The following is a 21188-nucleotide window of genomic DNA, read 5'->3' on the forward strand; positions in this document are numbered from 1 at the left end:
GAATCTATAAACGAGGGAAAAAGTGTCTCCCATTTACTATTTGATATCTATTCGTCTTGGTTGAACGGTGGCGGATCTCCTATTCCACTTGGGATCCCACAAATGAAATACAAATCAAGGGGCGCAATTCCTATTACGAGTATAATATCAATTATGGTTAATTCTTTTGATTATTTAATAATTATTTAAAAATTATAATTTAAGTTAAGTTAAACAAGCTTACTAATTTCAAAATCAATGAAATGGAATGTGTGCGTCGTCTCCCACCACCTTTCTACCACTGTTGTCGGAATTTTGTTGTTGTGTCTTCTAGGCTTCACACTACAAATCGCACGCCGGGATATCTGTCGACCCTTTCTCGGACTTGAGGGGGTAAAACTTCATAAATAGCCTTTAAGTCTGAAAATCCACGTCTCATTCTAAAATAATTATCAGACTGATCTTGATGCCCCGACACATGACCTTGGACTAATGATGGACCAACAACGACACTCGGCGCAACAAACTCCGCTTCCCGATTTTGAGAAAAATCTACACCCGTGGCAGGTCACGGTGCCGGTTCATTTATTCGATTTCTTCTCTTCTTTACAGTATTGACCGCTTTTCTTAAAATTCCGCTCATATTGTATCAAAAAATTTTGATTTAGAAGAGTTTTAGAAGAAGGAAATAGTAGTGGTGTGACAGAAAATGAAAGCAGTTGAAGGAATATATAGTTTTGCAAATATAGACGTTGGAATTATGGCCGTTGGAGATATGAACGTTGGCGTTTTTGTTTCTCACGCCCGCGTTGGTAGGACCAACGTTAGAGTTTGTATTTTCAACGCCAGAGTTCTTAGTTTCAACGCCTGCGCTTTTCCTACCAACGCCAGCGTGTGTCACAAGAACGGGCACTTGATGATAAACCGTCCAGTGCTTTACCATTGTGGAAAATCCAGTTTGACCATCCACCTGGCTCAAAAAAAAAAATGGATTTGGCCATTGCCATAGGAATTGCCCTAATTTATTGCTAAGAGAACATAAGTAAATAGATAAACCCATGAGATAACGTGGTTCGGTATTATTACCTACTCCATCTTGAATCTTCACACTTTATTAATGACCAAGAACATATTACAAGAAGCAAAAGATATTCAGAACTCTCTAGGGGAAATTGGGAAAATGCCCCAATATGAGATGCAATGTTGGAAATCTGCCCCAACGTTAAAAAGAGTTGGAAAAATGCCCCATTTCATTAACTTTGACATCCAACCCAGTTAAGTCACATGTGTAAAGCCACGATCACCACCATAACCACTACAAAAACCATCGTCGCTGCCACCTGAACCTTAAACCCTGAAACCTCAACATGAATCATGAATTTTAAACCCTGAAACTTGAATTCCCAAGGGTTTTTTCGCGTGTGAGAGCTCACACATGTGATGACTTAACTGAGTTTTTGACAGAATGGGGCATTTTTCCAAATTTATAAATATCAGGGTAGCTTTCCAACATTGCATCCCACATTGGGACATTTTCCCAATTTTCCCAACTCTCTACGAACCCTAATCTTGCTTTTTTCCCCTAAAACTTAACCTAGTTTCTCCCGATGCATCCTTGGTATCCATAGACAAACTGTTTATACATCAGACTTTGCTATGATATGAAACATCCTATTTGATATGCACTACTACGTGGTAATCTTATCCGTTCTTCATCCCCTCGCACGAGTGGTTATTAGAACTCTAGTATCCCTTCTCGAGCTCGCTGCTTCACTCGCTTTGACATATGTTTGACTCGTGTAAGGATGATTCGCTTGACCTTCTACCCTCGCCCTTCATTTCCTCTTTGTTGTTCGCCCGGTTATGATGTGGTCGGGCGATATCCATTTTGTATGTGACCCCTCTTCATTTTTTTGACACTTATTTAACTAAAAAACATGTCCCTCCAAATCCCTTTAACTATTTCACTTTTTGAGAAAAAATAGAAAATTACAGAAAGAAAATAGAAAAACAGTTAGGTAATAAAACTGTTTTCTAAAAATTTTCTTACTTTATTTGACGTGTCATCATTTAAAGAGGGCTCATCACATGGTAGCCGCACCGTTCATTTTTGACTTGCTTATAACATGGCTGACCCTGCAAGTCTGTCTTTCGCATATCGTGCTCTGTTCCCTCATTCAAACTCAACCATTGATACAATCAAGATGCGTAACTTTTAGACCTTTATTCAATGCTTCTCATTGTAACCTTTTCATTACTGTATTGCTCTGGGATTTCTCCACATGGTGACCAAATATTTTACTATCACAGGTCATGTCGTCTAGTTGATCTGTTGACGACTACGCATTTCTGGTTGCTTGCATATCCAATGACCACTAGAAACACATGCACAACACTTATTACCTACGCAAATTTGTCAATATTAGAAACTACATGAACAATAATTCGAGTTTGAGAAATTGTTAGAATACCGCCATCCAACTCAAAACCAATTCACGATTTGTGGAGAGGCCCTAAGAGATTATAAATCGCCGGATCATACATAACCCAATAATGTGAGACTAATAATCTCAACACGCCCCCTCATGTGTAGCCTCGTTGGATCTAACACGTGGACAATTAAATCGGGTGACGCGGAGTAAAGGCGCGGTCAAATGACTCGTCGCAAATAGCCTGCTCTGACACCATGTTAGAATACGGGCATCCAACTCAAAAGCAATTGGCGATGAGTGGAGGGGCCCTAAGAAATTATAAACCGCAGGATCATAGATAACCCAACAATGTGGAACTAATAATCTCAACAGAAATAAACCGCTAGAAAAATTGTCCTTTTCCTTTTCTCTAGGCCTTTAGCGTTTTTTTTTTGGTAAGTTAAAATGCATTGAAAAGGCTAAATTAGGATATTAGTAATCCTTACATCAAGTTGAGTAGAGCCATCTAACACTTGGCCGAAAGAATCAACCCTAACATTTGATTTATCTAGGCCTTTTAGCATTACATGGATGATATTTTGACTGCTTGTGATAACTCATTTCGGATTTGTGGTGAAAACACCGTGAGAGTACAATGGGTGCATGTCATGGTGGGGTATAACTCTGAGCCATATCGATCAGCGGTCATGGTTTCATGGACCCAAACCAGCAACAGCTTTATCGTAATCTCCATATCTCAAACTCAAAGTACATATAGTTGTGTAGTGATTATTCCGGCCTTAAATGTGTGTTGGTGGTACTTGGGCAGGTGGTGGTTGAAAATCTCATGCATTCGAAAGGTGTTCCCTAGCTGTTCCAAATTAGCCAATTCGACCACAATGGACCCCGAGGAAAGAAGCTTCTGCTGAAGGCCCGGTGTGTTCCGGCCCGAATTGTTTTGTCTGTTAAAGAATTCCTCTGTAAATGCATTTTTCAACAACAAAATTCCATTAAAGTCCCGTCATCCTATTATTACTCTCCATCGTCTTCTCTACCAACCCATTAAAACGATGATCATGATAATGTTATTGTCATCATCATCAATTCAATCACTTCGCAACTTATCTAACGGTTGCATTTCACCCATAACTAACCAATCTACTCTACAGGTAATAGCATTAATGGCGGCCTCATTTATCTTTCTATATATCTCACTCCATCACTGTCTATCTCTATAATTTATTGCATTGGGTAGCATTACTTCGATTGTCACGTGGTTTGTTGGATCTCTGTATTTCAAAATTTCGTATTTACACTCAAATTCTTTCTTTTTAAGTATAAACATCACAGTTGGTCTTCATTTGTCTAGGATTGTTCTGTTTTGAATTCTTCCTAGTATAGTGAAGTACTAAGTTTCTGACCAGTTTTTGGTGAAGGGTTTTGATTTTTAAGTAGTGGGTTTCGTTTAGTTGATTGGAATTTGAGTTCACGGTGAAGAAATTTTAAGATAGGTAGAGACATGAAGTAGATTCATTTGGGTGCTGTACTGAATATATATAACACTTTGGTTTCTTGGTTATATAGGAATGGGCTCAAAAGAAATCAAGTCACCTGGTGAGTGCATGGAGACTACTACTCCTGTTAGAGGGGGGAGTTCAGACTCGCTTCATAGAAAGAAGCTTGGGGTGTATTTCGTAGAGAGTGACGATAGACGAACAGCGATAGGTGGAGGTTATGTTCTTACAAGAGGAACCACTCCTGTTAATATCCATGGAAAACCTATTACCAATTTGTCGAAAACTGGGGGTTGGATTGCTGCGTTCTTCATTTTCGGTATGTTAGGTGTTCTTTTGTTTTGTTTTGAGTATGAGTATGAGTTTCGTGTTTCATTTGGGATTTCATGTTGGTTTTGGTTGATTGTTTTTGTGTGTATAGGTAATGAGATGGCAGAGAGAATGGCTTATTTCGGACTTTCCGTTAATATGGTGGCCTTTATGTTTTATGTGATGCATCAGCCGTTTTCAAGTTCGGCTAATGCTGTGAATAATTTCTTGGGCATATCACAGGCTTCATCCGTGCTTGGTGGGTTTCTTGCTGATGCATATCTTGGGAGATACTGGACGATAGCGATATTCACAACAATCTATCTTGCGGTAAATTCGCAAGATGAACTTTCGTTTTATTTTTACCTTATGGCTTATTATATATTTATCACTGTGGATATGAAACATTGAAAAGGAACTTTTGTGTCAAAAGCCGTGGCCTAACTAGTCGAATTTGCAATCCATCCTACAATTTCAACCTTTTGAATTCTCTTGGTGTTTCAGATGTGTCAATGTGGTTGACCACAAATGTAAATGAGTTTTGGTTCCCTAAATGTTTGGGCATCATGAATGTTAAGAGCCCACCATAATGTATTTGTTTTAGGAAGCAACTAAACCAGCATTCTTATGTGGGATCTCTATCGTGCTTGTGCTAGAAAGTGTTCTACAATGAAATTAGATCAGCTTAATATTATGTGCATCCTTATGGCAGTTAAAAATTTATGTTGCCTTGTCAACTTAGATGGTAAAAAGAGAGTTTGCAAATATTTGTGTTGGAACCCCTACACCAACCCAAGCTTGTCCGACCAAGATATGTGCCTAATATACCAAGCCTGTCGAATTTCTTAGAGCCTGTAAAGCAACTTATAATTTGTTTACCGGTATAATAATGAGAATCGTTCCTTTCACCAAGGTCTAAAAAACTGCACATTTAATTCTGCAGGGTTTGACAGGAATCACCATATGTGCCACTATGAGTGTATTTGTGCCAAATCATGCTGATTGTGATCAGCTGTCCCTCCTTTTGGGGCACTGTGAGCAGGCAAAACCATGGCAGATGATGTACCTCTATACTGCTCTTTATATCACGGGATTTGGAGCTGCAGGCATTAGACCATGTGTTTCTTCATTTGGGGCCGATCAATTTGATGAAAATAGTAAAGATTACAAGTCTCATCTGGACAGGTTTTTCAATTTCTTCTATCTGTCTGTCACTGTTGGAGCAATTGTAGCCTTCACTGTGATAGTCTACATTCAAATGCAACATGGTTGGGGATCTGCATTTGGCTCCTTGGCCATAGCGATGGGTGTTTCAAATGCAGTGTTCTTTGTTGGTACTCCTTTATATAGGCACAGGTTGCCTGGTGGCAGCCCTCTGACAAGGGTTGCTCAAGTTCTGGTCGCCGCCTTTCGGAAGCGACATAAATCTTTCTCCAGTAGCGAGTTAGTGGGCTTGTATGAGATTCCAGGTAGACACTCAGCCATTAAGGGAAGTGCGAAGATAGCTCACACTGATGATTTTAGGTATGTCAATTTGATGTATCTGTTTTTTTGTCATGCCTTTTACCTCGGGTCAGATAATTTATTCATAATAGCTTATGCAAGTATATTAAGTTACTGACCAAGTTACTACATGTTGTGGCTGCTGTAGTTATTTTCATGTCAAATTAATATTATAATTTAGTTTATCCTATGTCTGATCATGTAAGGTGTTTTTCGTTTCACTCAGGTGTTTAGACAAGGCAGCCCTGCAACTAAAAGAGGATGGTACTGAACTAAATCCTTGGAGGCTATGCACGGTGACGCAAGTAGAAGAAGTGAAGATACTGATAAAGCTTCTTCCAATTCCAGCCTGCACCATCATGCTCAGTGTAATTCTGACAGAGTTCTTGACTTTATCAGTTCAACAAGCATATACTTTGAACACTCACATGGGACATTTAAAACTACCTGTTACATGCATGCCCGTCTTTCCTGGTCTTAGCATCTTTCTCATCTTATCTCTCTATTACTCGACCTTTGTCCCACTTTCTCGCCGCATCACTGGTCACCCACATGGTGCTTCTCAGCTTCAACGAGTAGGCATTGGTCTGGCAGTATCCATTCTATCTGTGGCATGGGCTGCAATTTTTGAGCGGTACAGAAGAAACTTTGCAGTTGAGAATGGGTACGAAGCTAGTTTTCTTACCCCCATGCCCAACCTAAGTGCATACTGGTTGTTGATTCAGTACTGTCTCATTGGCATAGCAGAAGTGTTTTGCATAGTAGGACTCTTAGAATTTCTCTATCAGGAGGCTCCAGACGCAATGAGAAGCATAGGATCTGCTTATGCTGCTGTGGCAGGGGGTTTAGGTTGCTTTGTAGCTACTATATTGAATAACATCATTAAATCTGCTACGGGTAACGAATACGAGGGGAAACCTACATGGCTGGCTCAGAATATTAACACTGGTAGATTCGATAACTTGTATTGGGTTCTCACGATTCTGAGTGTCCTAAATTTCTGTGTATTCATATATGCTGCAAAGAAGTATAAATATAGGGTGGAACAGGTTGTAAAGCGTGGCGAGAGCGATGTGCCAATGGTAGTTAATCCTATGAGAGCATAGTAAGTAACTACGAAAAGTGAATCCTATTAACTGTAATATCTCAATCTATTATTTAAGCTATTAGCTGAATGTTCCATGTAACAAACTCAATGGTTAATCTAATAGTTCTAAGTTGAAATGATATCATGATCAAGCGTTGCTCGATACATTTGTTCATTCTCCATTATAGACCCTCCCGGCTCTACTTAAAATTTCGTAAGATAAACTGTGGACAAGCTTATCAAAAGAAATACGGAGCGTATCGAGCCACTTGAGTCATTGTGATAACTATTGTATTGAATGTCGAACCATTGGCATATTATCGTAGGTGTTAGGAGTGCTTTGTTTTGCTACCCTCCAGATTTATCGAATTTCATTTTTTTTTTTTTTTTCTGTTCATTTTCTTAGTAGCATCAACCTCTTCCAATTTCCAAACATACTCGTACATAATGCAATCAAATTTAATTCCATCACTTTTTATTTCCTATTTTTTATCTATCCTAATATGACCGGCCCAGCAAGTGATGCACAATGATTGTGCGTTACAGTGTTGCAGGCCAAGTCAGTGTTCGACAATGATTGCGCGACACTGCATAGACTGTCAAGTGCTAAGAATGGCATAATCCTGCAGGGCCAGTGAAGCGCAAAGGTAGCGCTACACTATAAAGGCATTTGGCTAAGTAATAAAACTTATTGACCGACACAATGAGGTTTCATTGAGGGAAAGGCAAGGCAAAGCCAAAGTGACAAGATGCAACATGCGATGTTGGCATTAAGGCATATTCATGGAATTGAGTTGGCCTAAACTTAAGGATGGTGCAAGAAGGTAGAATAGATTAAGAATTAGTCTATGCATTAGTTCAAGGCAAGGCCAAAGCTTTAACAATGCAAACAAGCTAGCAATATAAGAGTGGCATTGTTATTGTCAAGCAAATTGGCTAAGTGAAGCATATGATGCATGAATAACTAGAATGAGTTTAAGGAGTTGGCCTTAATGATTAAAGCACAAGGATTGTCCATGCATTAGCTTAGAGCAAGAAGGAGGCAGGCCCAAGATGGTTGTGCATTGGATCGATGGTAAGTTCAATAAAGCGCAACAGTTGTGCAATACAGCTCAAGTGACGGTTAGGAGTTGGTTACGAGCTTCACAAGCATGCCAATCACGCGAGGCAAGAAATAACGGTTATAAAAGGAGTTTATAAGCGTTAGAGAGAGTTCTTAACTGCTTTGGAACAAGTGTTGAATGTTGGCCCGAGTTTGAAGAGAAACTGGCCAAGGTGGCACTTTATAGGCGGTTATGGAACTGCTCCATGGGACAGATGGTTGTCCCCTGCGTGTGCAACGGTTGTAAACGGTTTTGGCAAGTAAAGTTGTTGTATAAATAGTCCTAAGGCATGAAAAATTTGGCAGGCTTACATAGGAGAGTATGAGACTCAAAATAGGAGAGTTTTTGTAAGGGTGATTCAAGGTGAACAAGTCTGTATAAGTCCCTAAGTGAGCAAGTTTTGTATTTCTTCCCTTTCATTCAATAAAAGACAATGGGTGGGCAAATGTTGTCCATTCCCACCCCACAGTGGGATAGGGAAACGGGATAGGTAAATGCACGAATTTGAGAGTTTACCCGTCCGTCTCAACCTGAGACGACCGGCCTAAAGATGGTCGAGCCTCAATTCGGGGTGAGAGGGTAGTCGTATCAAGTTGAGCCGAGCGGCCCTCAGTGAGCCGATTACAACTACTTTCATCCAATATCTCTAATTTCATTCCTTATAAATTCAATAATTTTCACCTCTAAAATCACATATTTTACCCCAAAATTTCTTATAATTTCACTTTTAACTCAAATTTTCGCTCTCAAACTCTTGATCACTAAATCAGAAGAAAAGATTTTTTTTTAAAAATGACCACTTTATTATAACCATAAAATACTTTAACAAAAAATATTCAACAGAGGACTCGCAGTCCAAAGTATAGCCTCTAAGAAGATAAGACTATTTGCAGAGCTAATATAAAGTTTACGCTTGATTTCTATCAATAGTGCTCAACAAAAACATAATATTCTTTGGGGGAATCTTCATAAGGCTTTTAATCAGGAAACTGGAAATATTTAAAAGTCTTATTATTCTTCACCAGAAACAAGCTCAAACCCTCATCCCAAGACTACAAGATTCCCACATGGTAATTATAATCTTAATGTCAGTGGAAATGCAGAAAGATTTAATGGAGTGGATGTTATAAAAGCAAAAAGATACCAAAAAGCAACTCAAGATGCCATACAATCATCAAATTCAGAATACAACCTTCATGAACTTTATGATAGACAAGAAAAAAGTGATATTGTTAAAAATATAGAGCGTAAGAAAATGGTTTCAGAAATAAGGAAAGGTCGCAAGGCAGTTGAACATAATTTATTTAATGTGCACATGAGAGGAAACATGGGAATAGACAATTCAAGAATGAATTTTGCATAATCATGATTCTAGCAAGATGAATTTGATGAAGTTCAAGCAAGAAGGCGCAACAAGGTCGAACAACAATTGCCATTGATTCTGATGAAGAGAACATAAATGAGAATGAAAATGACTATACATTTGGTTAGTGTTTGTTTTAAATTATTAATATAATAGTTAGTTTTAAATTCAATGTAATCCTTGGTTTTAATTCAATGTAATAATTAGTTTCAGTTTCAATGTTTGTTTAATCCAAATTACACAAATCAAATTACATTAATATAACTAAAATAATTGAAATGATAACATAAAGTAAAACAAATTGGGAGAACCTTTTTTAGGATTTTGGTAGAACCAAAAACAAGTTTGCTTTGAGTTGGATGCACATACAGTAATTAAAGCAGCAAATGAGAACTATCAGCAAGTTAGCTGGGAGAACCAGTCAATTATTCTAGATATTATTAATTCGTTTAGCAATCATTCATCATGGAATTACAAATTTCTAAAAAAAATGTTTCAATATGCCAGCAGATGAACTAGCAAAACATGTTAGGTCTTATAAAGTTTCAGAAAACCGGATTGATAATCCACAAAGTTTTATTATTCCAGCTCTTGAAGATGATAAGAATGTTGTAACCTCTTTCACTACTTAATATAACTTCTTCTTTGCATCAAAAAAAAAAGTAAAAACAAACTGAATCCTGTGAGGATTTCTTCTTTCGAATTAAGACATTTTTGTGTAGTGAGATCCTCCTTTAGTCTTAAATGTAACCCTTTGTTTTTAATTCTTTCTTCTACCATTTTATACTCTCATGCAGACACACCATGAAGGGGTTTAACTTCTTTCCTTAAATCTTTATCTAGAAAACTTATCCAACTGGTATCTCGTTTGATCTCCGCAATTACCATATTATGCAAAATGATGCAGGTGAGCATAACCCTATTCATTTATATTGGTTTAAACGAATGATATGGTCCACAAATTATATGGAACTTCCTCTTCAAAATTCCAAATGCTTGTTAGACATTCTTCATACATGCCATCTGCTTCCCATTAAAATGCTTCTATCACGATACTCCTCTGTTTCAGGTATCTGAGCATAAGCTTGTACTAAAGTTGAGCACACTGGATAAATTGCGTCCGCCAGAAAATATACCATGTTATAGTTATTTTTGTTGATGGTGAAATTTGCAGCTGAAGCATTCCCATACTTCAATTCTTCAAGCAAAGACTATTTATGCAAAACACTGATGTCGTTATTTGAACCCAGGAGTCCAAAAAAATCACGCTATATCCAACAATTATAAGAAGCCACCACTTCCAGAACAACAGTTGGTTTTGAGTAGTGTCACTTATACTCTTTCCAAGTATAAGGATATCCATGCCACAACCAATGCATGCAATCAAGGATACCTACCATTCTGGGAAAACCTTTTTTCTCATTTTGAACTAGTATTCAGTCGACATCATCTTGCATTGGTTGTCGTAAAAAACGTGGACCAAAATGGTTGAATACATGTCGCAAAATATATTGATATTTTTGTATGTTTTTTTTTCCATACGAATGCACTCATCACATGCATTAGCTGGCAAACTATAACCTAAGATCCTTAAGGCAGCAGTGACCTTTTGTTCAAGATTATGTCCTCGTAAATTTCGTGCATCAAAATGATAGTTGAATTTAGAATTTACCCGATGAAGCTCTCAGATAAGCCTAATAATCAAATATTGTGGCATACAAAAGCGGCGTTGAAAATCTTCACCAGAGTACACACATTTATTGATGGAATAATCAAAAATCTTTTGTTGATGATTCCTCTCGGAATCTCCATATATATCTTCTTCTCAATGCTGCTCTTGGTTCTGGAGCTCGCGGTACTTGGCTCGTGTATTAATGTATCATGGTGTTTATCATAGTTCTCTATTCGTCTGAATATTTATCCATTTGATCCAACTAATGCATCTACTATTGTTTTTGTTGGAGAAAGAGTAGCACAATTGTCTGCACTTCCTCATTTTCTAAATTATAATCCATATAGGAGAAAGAAAATTGATTGAAACGACTGAAAACAAAGAATACATAGGAAAGATTTAATAAATCTATGCGAAAATAGAAAATAAATAGAAGTTGTGAGTATATTGGTGGATGGAAGGAGATTTATAAGTAGGATGTCCATATAACTGTTAGAAATGTAGTCTTTGTCGTCAAAGATGGCAACTATCGGCTCCAATCAAACCGAGGCTCGGTTGATGTTGCGACGAGTCTCAGGTTAATATGAGATGAGAATCCTAACTAAGGCCGATCGTCTCAATATTCAACGGTATTTTCATTTCCTAGTGTGAGAAAATGAGTTTGTTCATCCACATGGACCATCAAATAGGTTAATTTGCCAATCTCCACTGGACTTGCTCTAAGCTCTAAAATTTGGTAAAAAGAAGAAGAGATATTCTTTGTAATGTCGAGGCTTCATCCATGAGTAACCCAACGCATGGAGAGTTACGTCAATTAAGTGCATGTTTACTAGTTTTGTCCATGTATTCTGTATAGGGTTATCTTACATGTTTTGTTTTTTCTTTGTCGGCTACTAAATCAAGGCGACAGATAGAATTTCAAATTGTGGAAAGATAAATTTATATATCTAAGGCAATAATTTGGATTAGGCTATGCAGCAGAAAGGTCGCAAAATTTTTTTTTAGCCATTTTGATTAGGTTTTGGGTTCCAAGCTTATAATTTGGCATAAAGTACACTCAAAATTATTCTTGATTTAAAAAATTAAAATTTGATGGCACTTATTGTTGTTACAAAATATTCAGTAACAATTAAAACTGTTACAATTTTCTGTAAAATAAATAAATGTGACAAAATATTTTATTAACACTTAAAAATATCACAAATTGACTATAATAATAAAAAGAAAAATCTGGCCCCAGCGATTTGAGGCTCTAGGCGACCGCCTAGACTTCCTTTCCCGTAATTTGGTCCTGGTTCTGTATTACCACTTATCTTTGCTTTTACTTTCGGTTCAGGTGGAAAAGAAAATGAATAAACCATCATGTTTGTACGAGGGATTTTTTTTTTGCTAAGATGTGTAAGCGAGAACAAACTGAAGATATGCTAGGTATACTAGGAGAAACAATTTGTAAACCAAAACCACGAGTACTGGTACTTGATATTAAAAATTATAAAAATAGGGGTCAACATGAGTTTAGAGATAAGCTCAGGATGCGACAAACACAGCTTTTAAGGAAGAAGAGCATGACCATCATCAAGCTCAGATCCACAAGAAGCGAAAGTTGTAGGCATTCTTGAGGTGGCATATTAGGCAAAGGAAAAGAACATTAAGCAATTAAATATAGAATGCGACTGTGAAGGTCTTTTTAAGTATCTCAATGGCTACTCCTTAGAATTTTCTTGGCACATTAAAAGTCTTTTTAAAAAAAACGGATAAAGTGGCAAGTTCTTGTCCTAATTTTTGGGGTTTTTATTTTTTTCTTATGACAGGAAATGCAACGGTAGTTTCCTTAGCAAAATTAGTAAAAACTTTACTTTCAGTTAGGATTATAATCCTCAGGCATGTATTCACCATAAAATCTTAGTAGATAAATCTAATATCATGAGGAACCATCCCTTTATATTAGAGGGCACTCCTAGTTCTAAAATCCAGCCCCTCGGAGCCTTATCTTTTATATGAAATCTTATTCACACAAAAAAGACTTTATGGAAGCAAGAATGATGAGAACATAATTATTCCATTGGATATGAACATTCCTCAAGGAAATTGTAGATCTTCATTGTCAAATATAATAATCTTTCCGAGAGATGTAGAGAGGATGGTCGATAATAAAATGCATGGTTCCATTGGACAAGAAAATGATAAGAGTGATAAGAGAATGACACCAAAACAAACATATGTGGTCTCCTTATGTCGGGTATCATTCGTGATCATCGCCCGAGTCAGAGATTTGTTGATCTCTCACTGATACTTTTCATTTTCGTCTTTCTCTTTTCTTCTTTGATTCTTATCCCCCTTATCTTCATTTTATCGGACGTTCATTTACACACAGTATTTCGCGGTTTAAGGATCTCCCAAAATTTTCGCGACACATTTGAATGATGAAAATCTTAACCTGTGGTGGTATGGACGGGCTATGACTTTAATTCTTATTATCCATGGTCTCCCGATCATGGTTTCATATGGGAATACTAAATCGGCTAAGAAAGTGGGGATTGTTAGGATATATGTTTTTAAAGAATTTCTTTTGTACATTTATATCAACAATTTGAGCTTGGCCCAGTGGTTAAGCATTTTGGGCCTTGAGGGTGAGGTCTCAGGTTCAAATCCCTCCCCTACTGATTGTGCATATATATAATATCATTAGTCCGGGAGCTGGGTCTTGGGAGGTCTCTTGAATTTCGAAATTATTTTTGCTGGTTTATTGAAAAGATTTTCAAAATGTTTACTTCCTTTAATTACGTGATTAATTAGACTTAATTTTGGTAACGTTTTTGTGAACGTTTTCTGACTTTTAAAATAATTTTTATGGTAATAATTAAAACCAAAATATTCTCTCATTAATTCGCATTTAATTATATGGTTATAAAAATCAATTTTTGAGAACATGGAAAGACAAGTTTTCTAACGCCATTGTTTTTCTGAGAATCAAGAGATCAGTTTTCTGAGCAAGATTAGAAAGAGTGAAAGTGATTAATCTCTCATTGTGTGCGGGAGATATTGAAGAGATTTTTTTTTCCGGTTGTTTTATCCTGGGGATGTTGTGACGAAGAAAGAACTGCTTGCACAAAACTCAAGGCAGAGCCATGAAATGTCTTAAAGAGAGCGACTTGGTCGTGACTCAACCGTCACATTATTTTATGATTTAACCTTTGTTTTGCAGGTGTGAAATCGACAATTAGTCCGACAATTTTAAGACAGATCTTTCTGCCATGGAGTCTGAAAAGAAAACCGTTGTTGATATCAACAAGCTTTTCAAGTTTTAAGGACTTCATTTCAGAAGATGGAAGGAAAATTTTTTCTTTTACCTCAAACTGATGAAGTTGCACATGATGGTGACCTCCATCAAACCAGCTGTTCCAAAAGATGCAGAAGCTGCGACAAGAGCAACTCCAGCTACAGCAAGTGCAACTCCTCAACAAACTGAAGAACTTGTTGTGACCCAAACTGCTGAAGAAAAACAAAAATCCTATGAAAAATGGGTTGATGATGATTTTGATTGCAAAAACTATATTCTCAATGCATTGTCTGACGATTTATATGAATATTACTATATGTTTGATACTTCTAAAGATATGTGGGATGCTTTATAGAAAAATATGATACTGACCGGATCAAAGAAATATGTTGTAAGCCGCTACAAGAAATATCAAATGGTGGATGAAAAATCAGTTGTCCCTCAGGCTCATGAACTTCAGAAAATAGCTCATGAAATTATGACGGAAGGTATGACAATTGATGAACAATTTCAAGTAGCTGTAATGATTGATAAATTACCTCCCACTTGGAAAGATTTTCGTAATGCTTTGCGTCATAAGTCTAAGGAACTTTCTCTTGAAAGTTTAATTGTTAAGCTCAGGGTTGAAGAGGAAGCACGAAAACAAGATAAAAAGGAAGAAAGTAGCGAGTGTATCTAGATATTTTCCTGCTTAGATACTCTGAGAGTGACTTCTCCTTTTAGTTTGGTAATAGAACCATTAGAAACATAAATGTTGTATGTCGAGTGAACAAGGACATCATCCATTAGTTGCATTCTTTTGAAAGTCTCGTAGGATAACATATCAATGAAACATATGTTGTCTACAGAATTCTGGTCACACCCCGCTCGATCTCCAAGGTTATTACCAAAGGGTCTCTGTAGGCATGCCCATTCATAGGCATGTCCTTTGTAGGGAAAGAAAATGGTTGCATCATCCATACTTCCATTAGTAAAGCCTTTGCGACGCTTAAGATCTTTTTTCCAGATCTATCTCTCTTATAGATTCGGGTTATGATCCCAATTCTTGATCGCAAATCTTGCAACGAAGAATAGAAATTCGTGTTATATTGCAGGAACATTGTATCTTTGTCGATCCGGACCCGGTGTCCATGAGCCACTTTAGGTGGAGGTGGCTACACAAACTTCCAAAGATATCATCTCAGATCAAGTAATGTACGTTCCCTTCCACGTTTACAATCGTTGGTGGAATATCCTCTTAAACAATAATAAACGCAGTATTCAAGATGGTTCCCCGACCTTTCTGGTTATAGTCCTCAGTTTCGGGGACAGCGTATGCCACTTTTCTTCCCAATTTTTTTTTTAATATTTCTTCAAATGGTGTATTGGGCGACATATATTTTTTCTCCTCGAACCCAGGTTTCTTTCCCCGGAATTGTCATACTCCTTGTACTTTATTTCTTCCTTGGAGTTTTGACCTCTGCTCTACTTCGTTTTGAAACCATGTATGGTATTACTTTTTGTTTCGGGGTTGGTCCTGATACCTTGATTGCCTCTTGGACTTGAATATCTAGCCCCCCTCTTGGTTTTCCATTCTTATTATGCCATTCAAGGTTGTGGGTTTGTCATTATACATGGCAACATGCTTTTCTTTTTGCAATTTGATGCAGAACATAGATTACCATACATATCTGAACAAAATAATGAAAAAACAAGCAGGTATATCTAACATTGGACACTCCACGATTGGCAGATATGGATATCCATATTGACTGATTGTAGTGTGTCGATCTTTGTGCACACTTCTCTAAAGATTATGTATTTGGCATAATAATTTGATTTGTCAATTACTCAACTGCATGAGCAAAGTAATATTCATGTATAGAATCGCGAACTTCGTTATATAGCTCCCAAAATTAAATCAGTTGTGGAGATTAAAATGTCATGTACATACTCATTAGAGAATGTGTACACAATCGGGCTCGATTGTAGTCTAAGAAACTAACTGAGAAATAGGCATTACTTTAATGCTACAATCAGACGACATAAATGTCTATACTTGCCTATTACGAGTTGATGTTTTGTCTTATATGTGACGTACTAGCCGATGTTCTTGACGTTCAAATGAATCCAGGTTATTTTTTTAGATATTTTACAAGTTTTGATGCTCGCAGGTTACAAATCTAGGTTTGCTCGTAAAGATTCTATATCGATTATAAAAAACCATATGATTCCATGTTCTCGTATTTCCTTATATTTCTTTATCTTTTTTTCCGAATCCACCGTACAATCTCTACCAACCCTAATTCTCTGGCACTCTATCTCTAACTCTAACAAGCTAACTTACACCATGTTTGTTTACTCTGATTCATCTGAGTTGTCTGGATCTGAGAGAAATCACCTGACTCATCTGGATCTGACTCGATATGTTTGTTTTAAGCCAGATCTGACTCAAAAATATGTGAGTAAATGGTTTGGTCCCATGAGTCAGAGATATTTTGTTACCTGATTCAAATGGGTCCGAGTCAGAGGTTATGTCTGAGTCAGAAGTCGAGTCAGATCTGACTCAAAACGGAAAATAAATGATTTGACTGCTGACTCGCTCCGAGTCAGGGGTTGACTCAGATCCAGACGACGAGTCAAGTGCAAACAAACAAGGTGTTAGTCTAACTATCAAGTATTAATTGAATAAATTAAATAAATTAACGCTGATTAATCCAGGGCGAAATAATCATTAACAAAAATGTATAAATATTGGACTCTTGAGATCACTTCAAAATAACCACTTTTTCTTGTAGGCCTCCGACTTTTGTGCCAGGAAAATCAACTCTCAACGGGGAAACAAGAATATATGGCCGGGAAGAAGAGAAATGCAAAAAAAACTCTTTGGAAGGAATCCAAAAAGACATGCAAAGATGCTGTACCTGATGGAAAACATCTTGTTTGATTGGGAGGTTGTTATGTCTTCACCTTCAAAAATAAAAATAATTAATAAATAAATCATGTTGCCTGGTTGATGACTCTAGTCCACTCCACCGCGTCTGTGTCGTTTGTATAACCCCATGACCAGCAGAAACGACATGGGCAACACCCAAGCAGATTTGTCACGGCACATCACCTCGGTTTTGAAAAAAACACCACCACTACCTTTTAATTGATGATATTCGGTGGTTGAAAGTTGAAAACTAAGTTGTACTCAAGTTTTACTAGTAAATCACACTATCTACCTTTCACTCCATCACTGTCTATCTCTAGGATTAATTGCATCATCATGTAGTTGGTTGGATCTCAGTTTTCCAAAATTTGACTTTATTTATAATCAGGAAACTCACATCCACACTGAAAGTCTTCTTAATTTAGTTCACATTCTCTCTTTTTAACTAACAACTTCACTGGGTCTTCTTTTGTCCAGAAAGAGAGTTTCCAGAGTACTGAGCATTTTTGATCATTTTTTGGAGATGAGTATTGGTTTTTCAAGTGTTCTTGAGTAGTGGGTTTCATTTATTTGATTGGAATTTTGAGTTCATGATCAAGAAAATTGGAAGCAGATTTTTTCTGTTGCAGGAGGAAGAGAAATGAAGTAAATTTAGTGGCGTACTGGATAGATTGGTTGAATTGATTGATGTTACTCTGATTTCTTGATTTTTGATAGGCATGGATTCCAGAGAAATCAAGTCAACTACTCCAGTTGAAGAGGGGGGTTCAGACTCGCCCCTTCATAGAATCATTCCTGTTGATATCCATGGGAAGCCTATTACTGATTTGTCCAAAACTGGGGGTTGGGTGGCTACATTCTTCATTTTCGGTATGTTATGTGCTTTTCTGTTATTCATTTTGGTTTCATTTGGAAGTTCACGTTTTCATTTTTGTGTTTTGAATGGTTTGGTGCGCGTAGGGAATGAGATGGCAGAGAGAATGGCTTATTTCGGACTTGCGGTGAATATGGTGGTGTTTATGTTTTCTGTCATGCATATGCCGATTTCTAGTTCGGCAAATGCTGTGAATAATTTCCTGGGCATATCACAGGCTTCATCTGTGCTTGGTAGCTTTCTTGCTGATGCTTATCTTGGGAGATATCGGACGATAGCAATCTTCACAACAATCTATCTTGTGGTAAGTTGCAATTTGTTATACATATATCTTGTATAGTAGTCATTGTTAATATGAAATACTGATAAGTACTTTTTGCATCAAACACCGAAATTTGAAACCAATGCTACAATTTCAACCTCTTGATTTCCCCTGAATGCTTGCGCGTCATAAATGTTAAGAACCCGAATTTTCGTGGCATCTACCATTCCATACTGTAATTGTTTTAGCAACTAAACCAGTACTTTTAGTCATTCTTTTTAAAGCCCATCACAGTTTGCAGAACTATAACTTATAATGTTCAAATAGCTATCTGTAATACTTTTACCACAGTAGTAGCAAAATGTTCCAAAGTGGAAATAGATTGCTTCAGCAAATTTTGAATGTTGATGTTAAAGGGAGAACCTATAAAGAGTTTTGTTGGAAAACCTACACCCTGCCAAGAATGTCTACTACTAGATGTGTGGCTAATACCAAGCCTGTCGAATTCTGGGAGCCTATAAATAAATTTATAATATGTTTTTAGTTTTATCGTCCTTTCCTTAGTCACCAAGATTTTGAAAATGCACCATTTGATTCCTCAGGGGTTGACAGGAATCACATTATGTGCCACTGTGAGTGTATTTGTGCCAAATCAAGAAGATTGTGATCAGCTGTCCCTACTGTTAGGCCACTGTATGCCGGCAAAACCATGGCAAATGACGTACCTCTATATGGCCCTTTATATCACGGGATTTGGAGCTGCAGGCATTAGACCCTGTGTTTCTTCTTTTGGGGCCGATCAATTTGATGAAAATAGTAAAGATTACAAGTCTCATTTGGACAGGTTTTTCAATTTCTTCTATCTTTCTGTCACTGTTGGAGCAATTGTAGCCTTCACTGCAATAGTCTACATCCAAATGCATCATGGTTGGGGAGCTGCATTTGCCTCCTTGGCCGTAGCGATGGGTGTTTCAAATGCATTGTTCTTTATTGGTACTCCATTATATAGGCACAGGTTGCCTGGTGGCAGCCCTCTAACAAGGGTTGCTCAAGTTCTGGTTGCCGCCTTTAGGAAGCGGAATGAATCTTTCTCCGGTAGAGAGTTAGAGACTCTGTATGAGATTCCAGGAAAACACTCGGCCATTAAGGGAAGCGCAAAGATAACTCACACTGATGATTTTAGGTATGCCAATTTGTTTTTGTTATGCCTTCTGCATTTGGTCAGATGATATACTCAGAATAGCTTATTTAAGTATACTGGCCATGTTCCACTGTAGTTTTTTCATGTCTAACTTGTAATGCTACCTCCGTTTCTTATCATGTATAATTTATCATATGTCTGATCATGTATGCTTTTTCTTATCTCAGGTGTTTAGACAAGGCAGCCCTGCGACTACAAGAGGATGGTACTGACCCAAATCCTTGGAGGCTTTGCACAGTGACACAAGTAGAAGAAGTGAAGATATTAATAAAACTTCTTCCGATTCCAGCCTGCACCATCATGCTTAGTGTAATTTTGACAGAGTTTTTGACTTTATCTATTCAACAAGCATATACTTTAAACACTCACATGGGACGTTTAAAACTACCTGTTACATGCATGCCCGTCTTTCCTGGTCTTAGTATCTTTCTCATCTTATCTCTCTATTACTCGACATTTGTCCCACTTTCACGCCGCATCACAGGTCACCCACATGGTGCTTCTCAGCTTCAACGAGTTGGCATTGGTCTGGCAATATCAATTTTATGTGTGGCATGGGCTGCCATTTTCGAGCGGTACAGAAGAAACTACGCAATTGAGAACGGTTACGAAGCTAGTTTCCTCACGCCTATGCCCAACCTCACTGCATACTGGTTGTTGATCCAGTACTGTCTCCTCGGCATAGCTGAAGTGTTTTGCATAGTGGGACTCCTTGAGTTTCTGTATCAAGAGGCTCCTGATGCCATGAGAAGTATAGTATCTGCTTATGCAGCTGTTGCAGGGGGTTTAGGTTGCTTTGTAGCAACAATATTGAATAACATCATCAAATCTGCTACAGGAAACGAAGCGGAAGGGAAACCTACATGGCTATCTCAGAATATTAACACTGGTAGATTGGATAACTTGTATTGGGTTCTCACAATTCTGAGTTTCTTAAATTTCTGTGTGTTTATATATGCTGCAAAGAAGTACAAGTACAGGGATGAGCAGACTGTTAAGCGGAGTGAGAGTGATCTGCCAACAGTGGATAATCCGATCAGAGCCTAGTGAGTAACTAGGAGATTGAATTTTGGTGTGGTATTAACTGCAATACAATTTGTGTAAGCTGCTCACAGAATGTTGCTTGTAACAAACTTTCGTCTTGCGTTACCAAATACAATTTCAGTTACAGAACAAAAAAAAAATAGAGTAAACGCATGTACTAACTACTAAAAAAGGTGCAAATATTCTGGTATACAGAGCACGACCACAAAGCAGACTCTCTGAAATTCGTCACTCAACTTCTCAAAGGACAGTCAATAATATAACAGTGTTTACCGGCGAAGTCCAAAGCTTGTAAAGCTCGCGAAAGTCTTTTCCATTGAACTGTGGTTCGTCAGCAAAGGCATTCCATTAATTGCTGTTGAGTCATGTTCATCAAGGAAAACGTTGAAGTGCTGGTGTACAATGTACTCAATCCAATGCTGAAGAAAACGAGTTATTAATTGAGTTTTATGTCTTGGTTCCGATTCGATATTGTGACCTGTGATCGTTAAGGATATTTACTCATTTTCATACGAGTAAAGGGAAGAGAAAGCCAACCGGGATTTGCCCAGTTGGCTAGGAGTTGAACTCCCAATTATAGGTTAGGGGTTCAATTCCCGCAAAAAAAAAGAGGACGCTCAATTCCATGTCGGGTATACGAAAGATACGTTCCCCCTGATGTCTGATCAAAAA

The 21188-nt window shown here is 37.6% G+C and overlaps 2 protein-coding genes across 4 annotated transcripts; both read left to right on the forward strand.

Moving 5' to 3' along the window:
* The first annotated feature begins 3455 nt into the window (after positions 1-3455).
* LOC113281205 (protein NRT1/ PTR FAMILY 6.1-like) lies at positions 3456-6947 on the forward strand. Of its 3 annotated transcripts, none has more exons than XM_026529882.1 (5): positions 3456-3559; positions 3975-4223; positions 4326-4543; positions 5157-5737; positions 5943-6947. In XM_026529882.1, exons 2-5 carry the CDS (start codon positions 3977-3979, stop codon positions 6820-6822), a joined length of 1926 nt encoding a protein of 641 aa, XP_026385667.1. In that variant the 5' UTR covers positions 3456-3559; positions 3975-3976; the 3' UTR covers positions 6823-6947. The 3 variants fall into 3 exon arrangements, with proteins under 3 accessions (XP_026385667.1, XP_026385669.1, XP_026385668.1); XM_026529884.1 differs by lacking the exon at positions 3456-3559 and adding an exon at positions 3647-3666; XM_026529883.1 differs by lacking the exon at positions 3456-3559 and adding an exon at positions 3686-3901.
* Positions 6948-17375: 10428 nt separating this feature from the next.
* Positions 17376-20836, forward strand: LOC113281206 (protein NRT1/ PTR FAMILY 6.1-like). The gene is made up of 4 exons (XM_026529885.1): positions 17376-18005; positions 18096-18313; positions 18874-19454; positions 19640-20836. The coding sequence occupies exons 1-4, from the start codon at positions 17855-17857 to the stop codon at positions 20517-20519; spliced, it is 1830 nt and encodes a 609-aa protein (XP_026385670.1). The 5' UTR covers positions 17376-17854; the 3' UTR covers positions 20520-20836.
* The last annotated feature ends 352 nt before the right edge of the window (positions 20837-21188 follow it).

This window comes from Papaver somniferum, chromosome 5 (assembly GCF_003573695.1).
Source record: "Papaver somniferum cultivar HN1 chromosome 5, ASM357369v1, whole genome shotgun sequence".
Taxonomy (NCBI): Eukaryota; Viridiplantae; Streptophyta; class Magnoliopsida; order Ranunculales; family Papaveraceae; genus Papaver; species Papaver somniferum.

Coding starts and splice junctions, on each gene's coding strand:
- LOC113281206 (XM_026529885.1), top strand. CDS start 17,855: ATGGATTCCAGAGAAATCAAGTCAACTACTCCAGTTGAAGAGGGGGGT. Junction 18,006..18,095: donor GGCTACATTCTTCATTTTCG/GTATGTTATGTG, acceptor TGGTGCGCGTAG/GGAATGAGATGGCAGAGAGA. Junction 18,314..18,873: donor TCACAACAATCTATCTTGTG/GTAAGTTGCAAT, acceptor TTGATTCCTCAG/GGGTTGACAGGAATCACATT.
- LOC113281205 (XM_026529882.1), top strand. CDS start 3,977: ATGGGCTCAAAAGAAATCAAGTCACCTGGTGAGTGCATGGAGACTACT. Junction 4,224..4,325: donor TGCTGCGTTCTTCATTTTCG/GTATGTTAGGTG, acceptor TTGTGTGTATAG/GTAATGAGATGGCAGAGAGA. Junction 4,544..5,156: donor TCACAACAATCTATCTTGCG/GTAAATTCGCAA, acceptor TTAATTCTGCAG/GGTTTGACAGGAATCACCAT.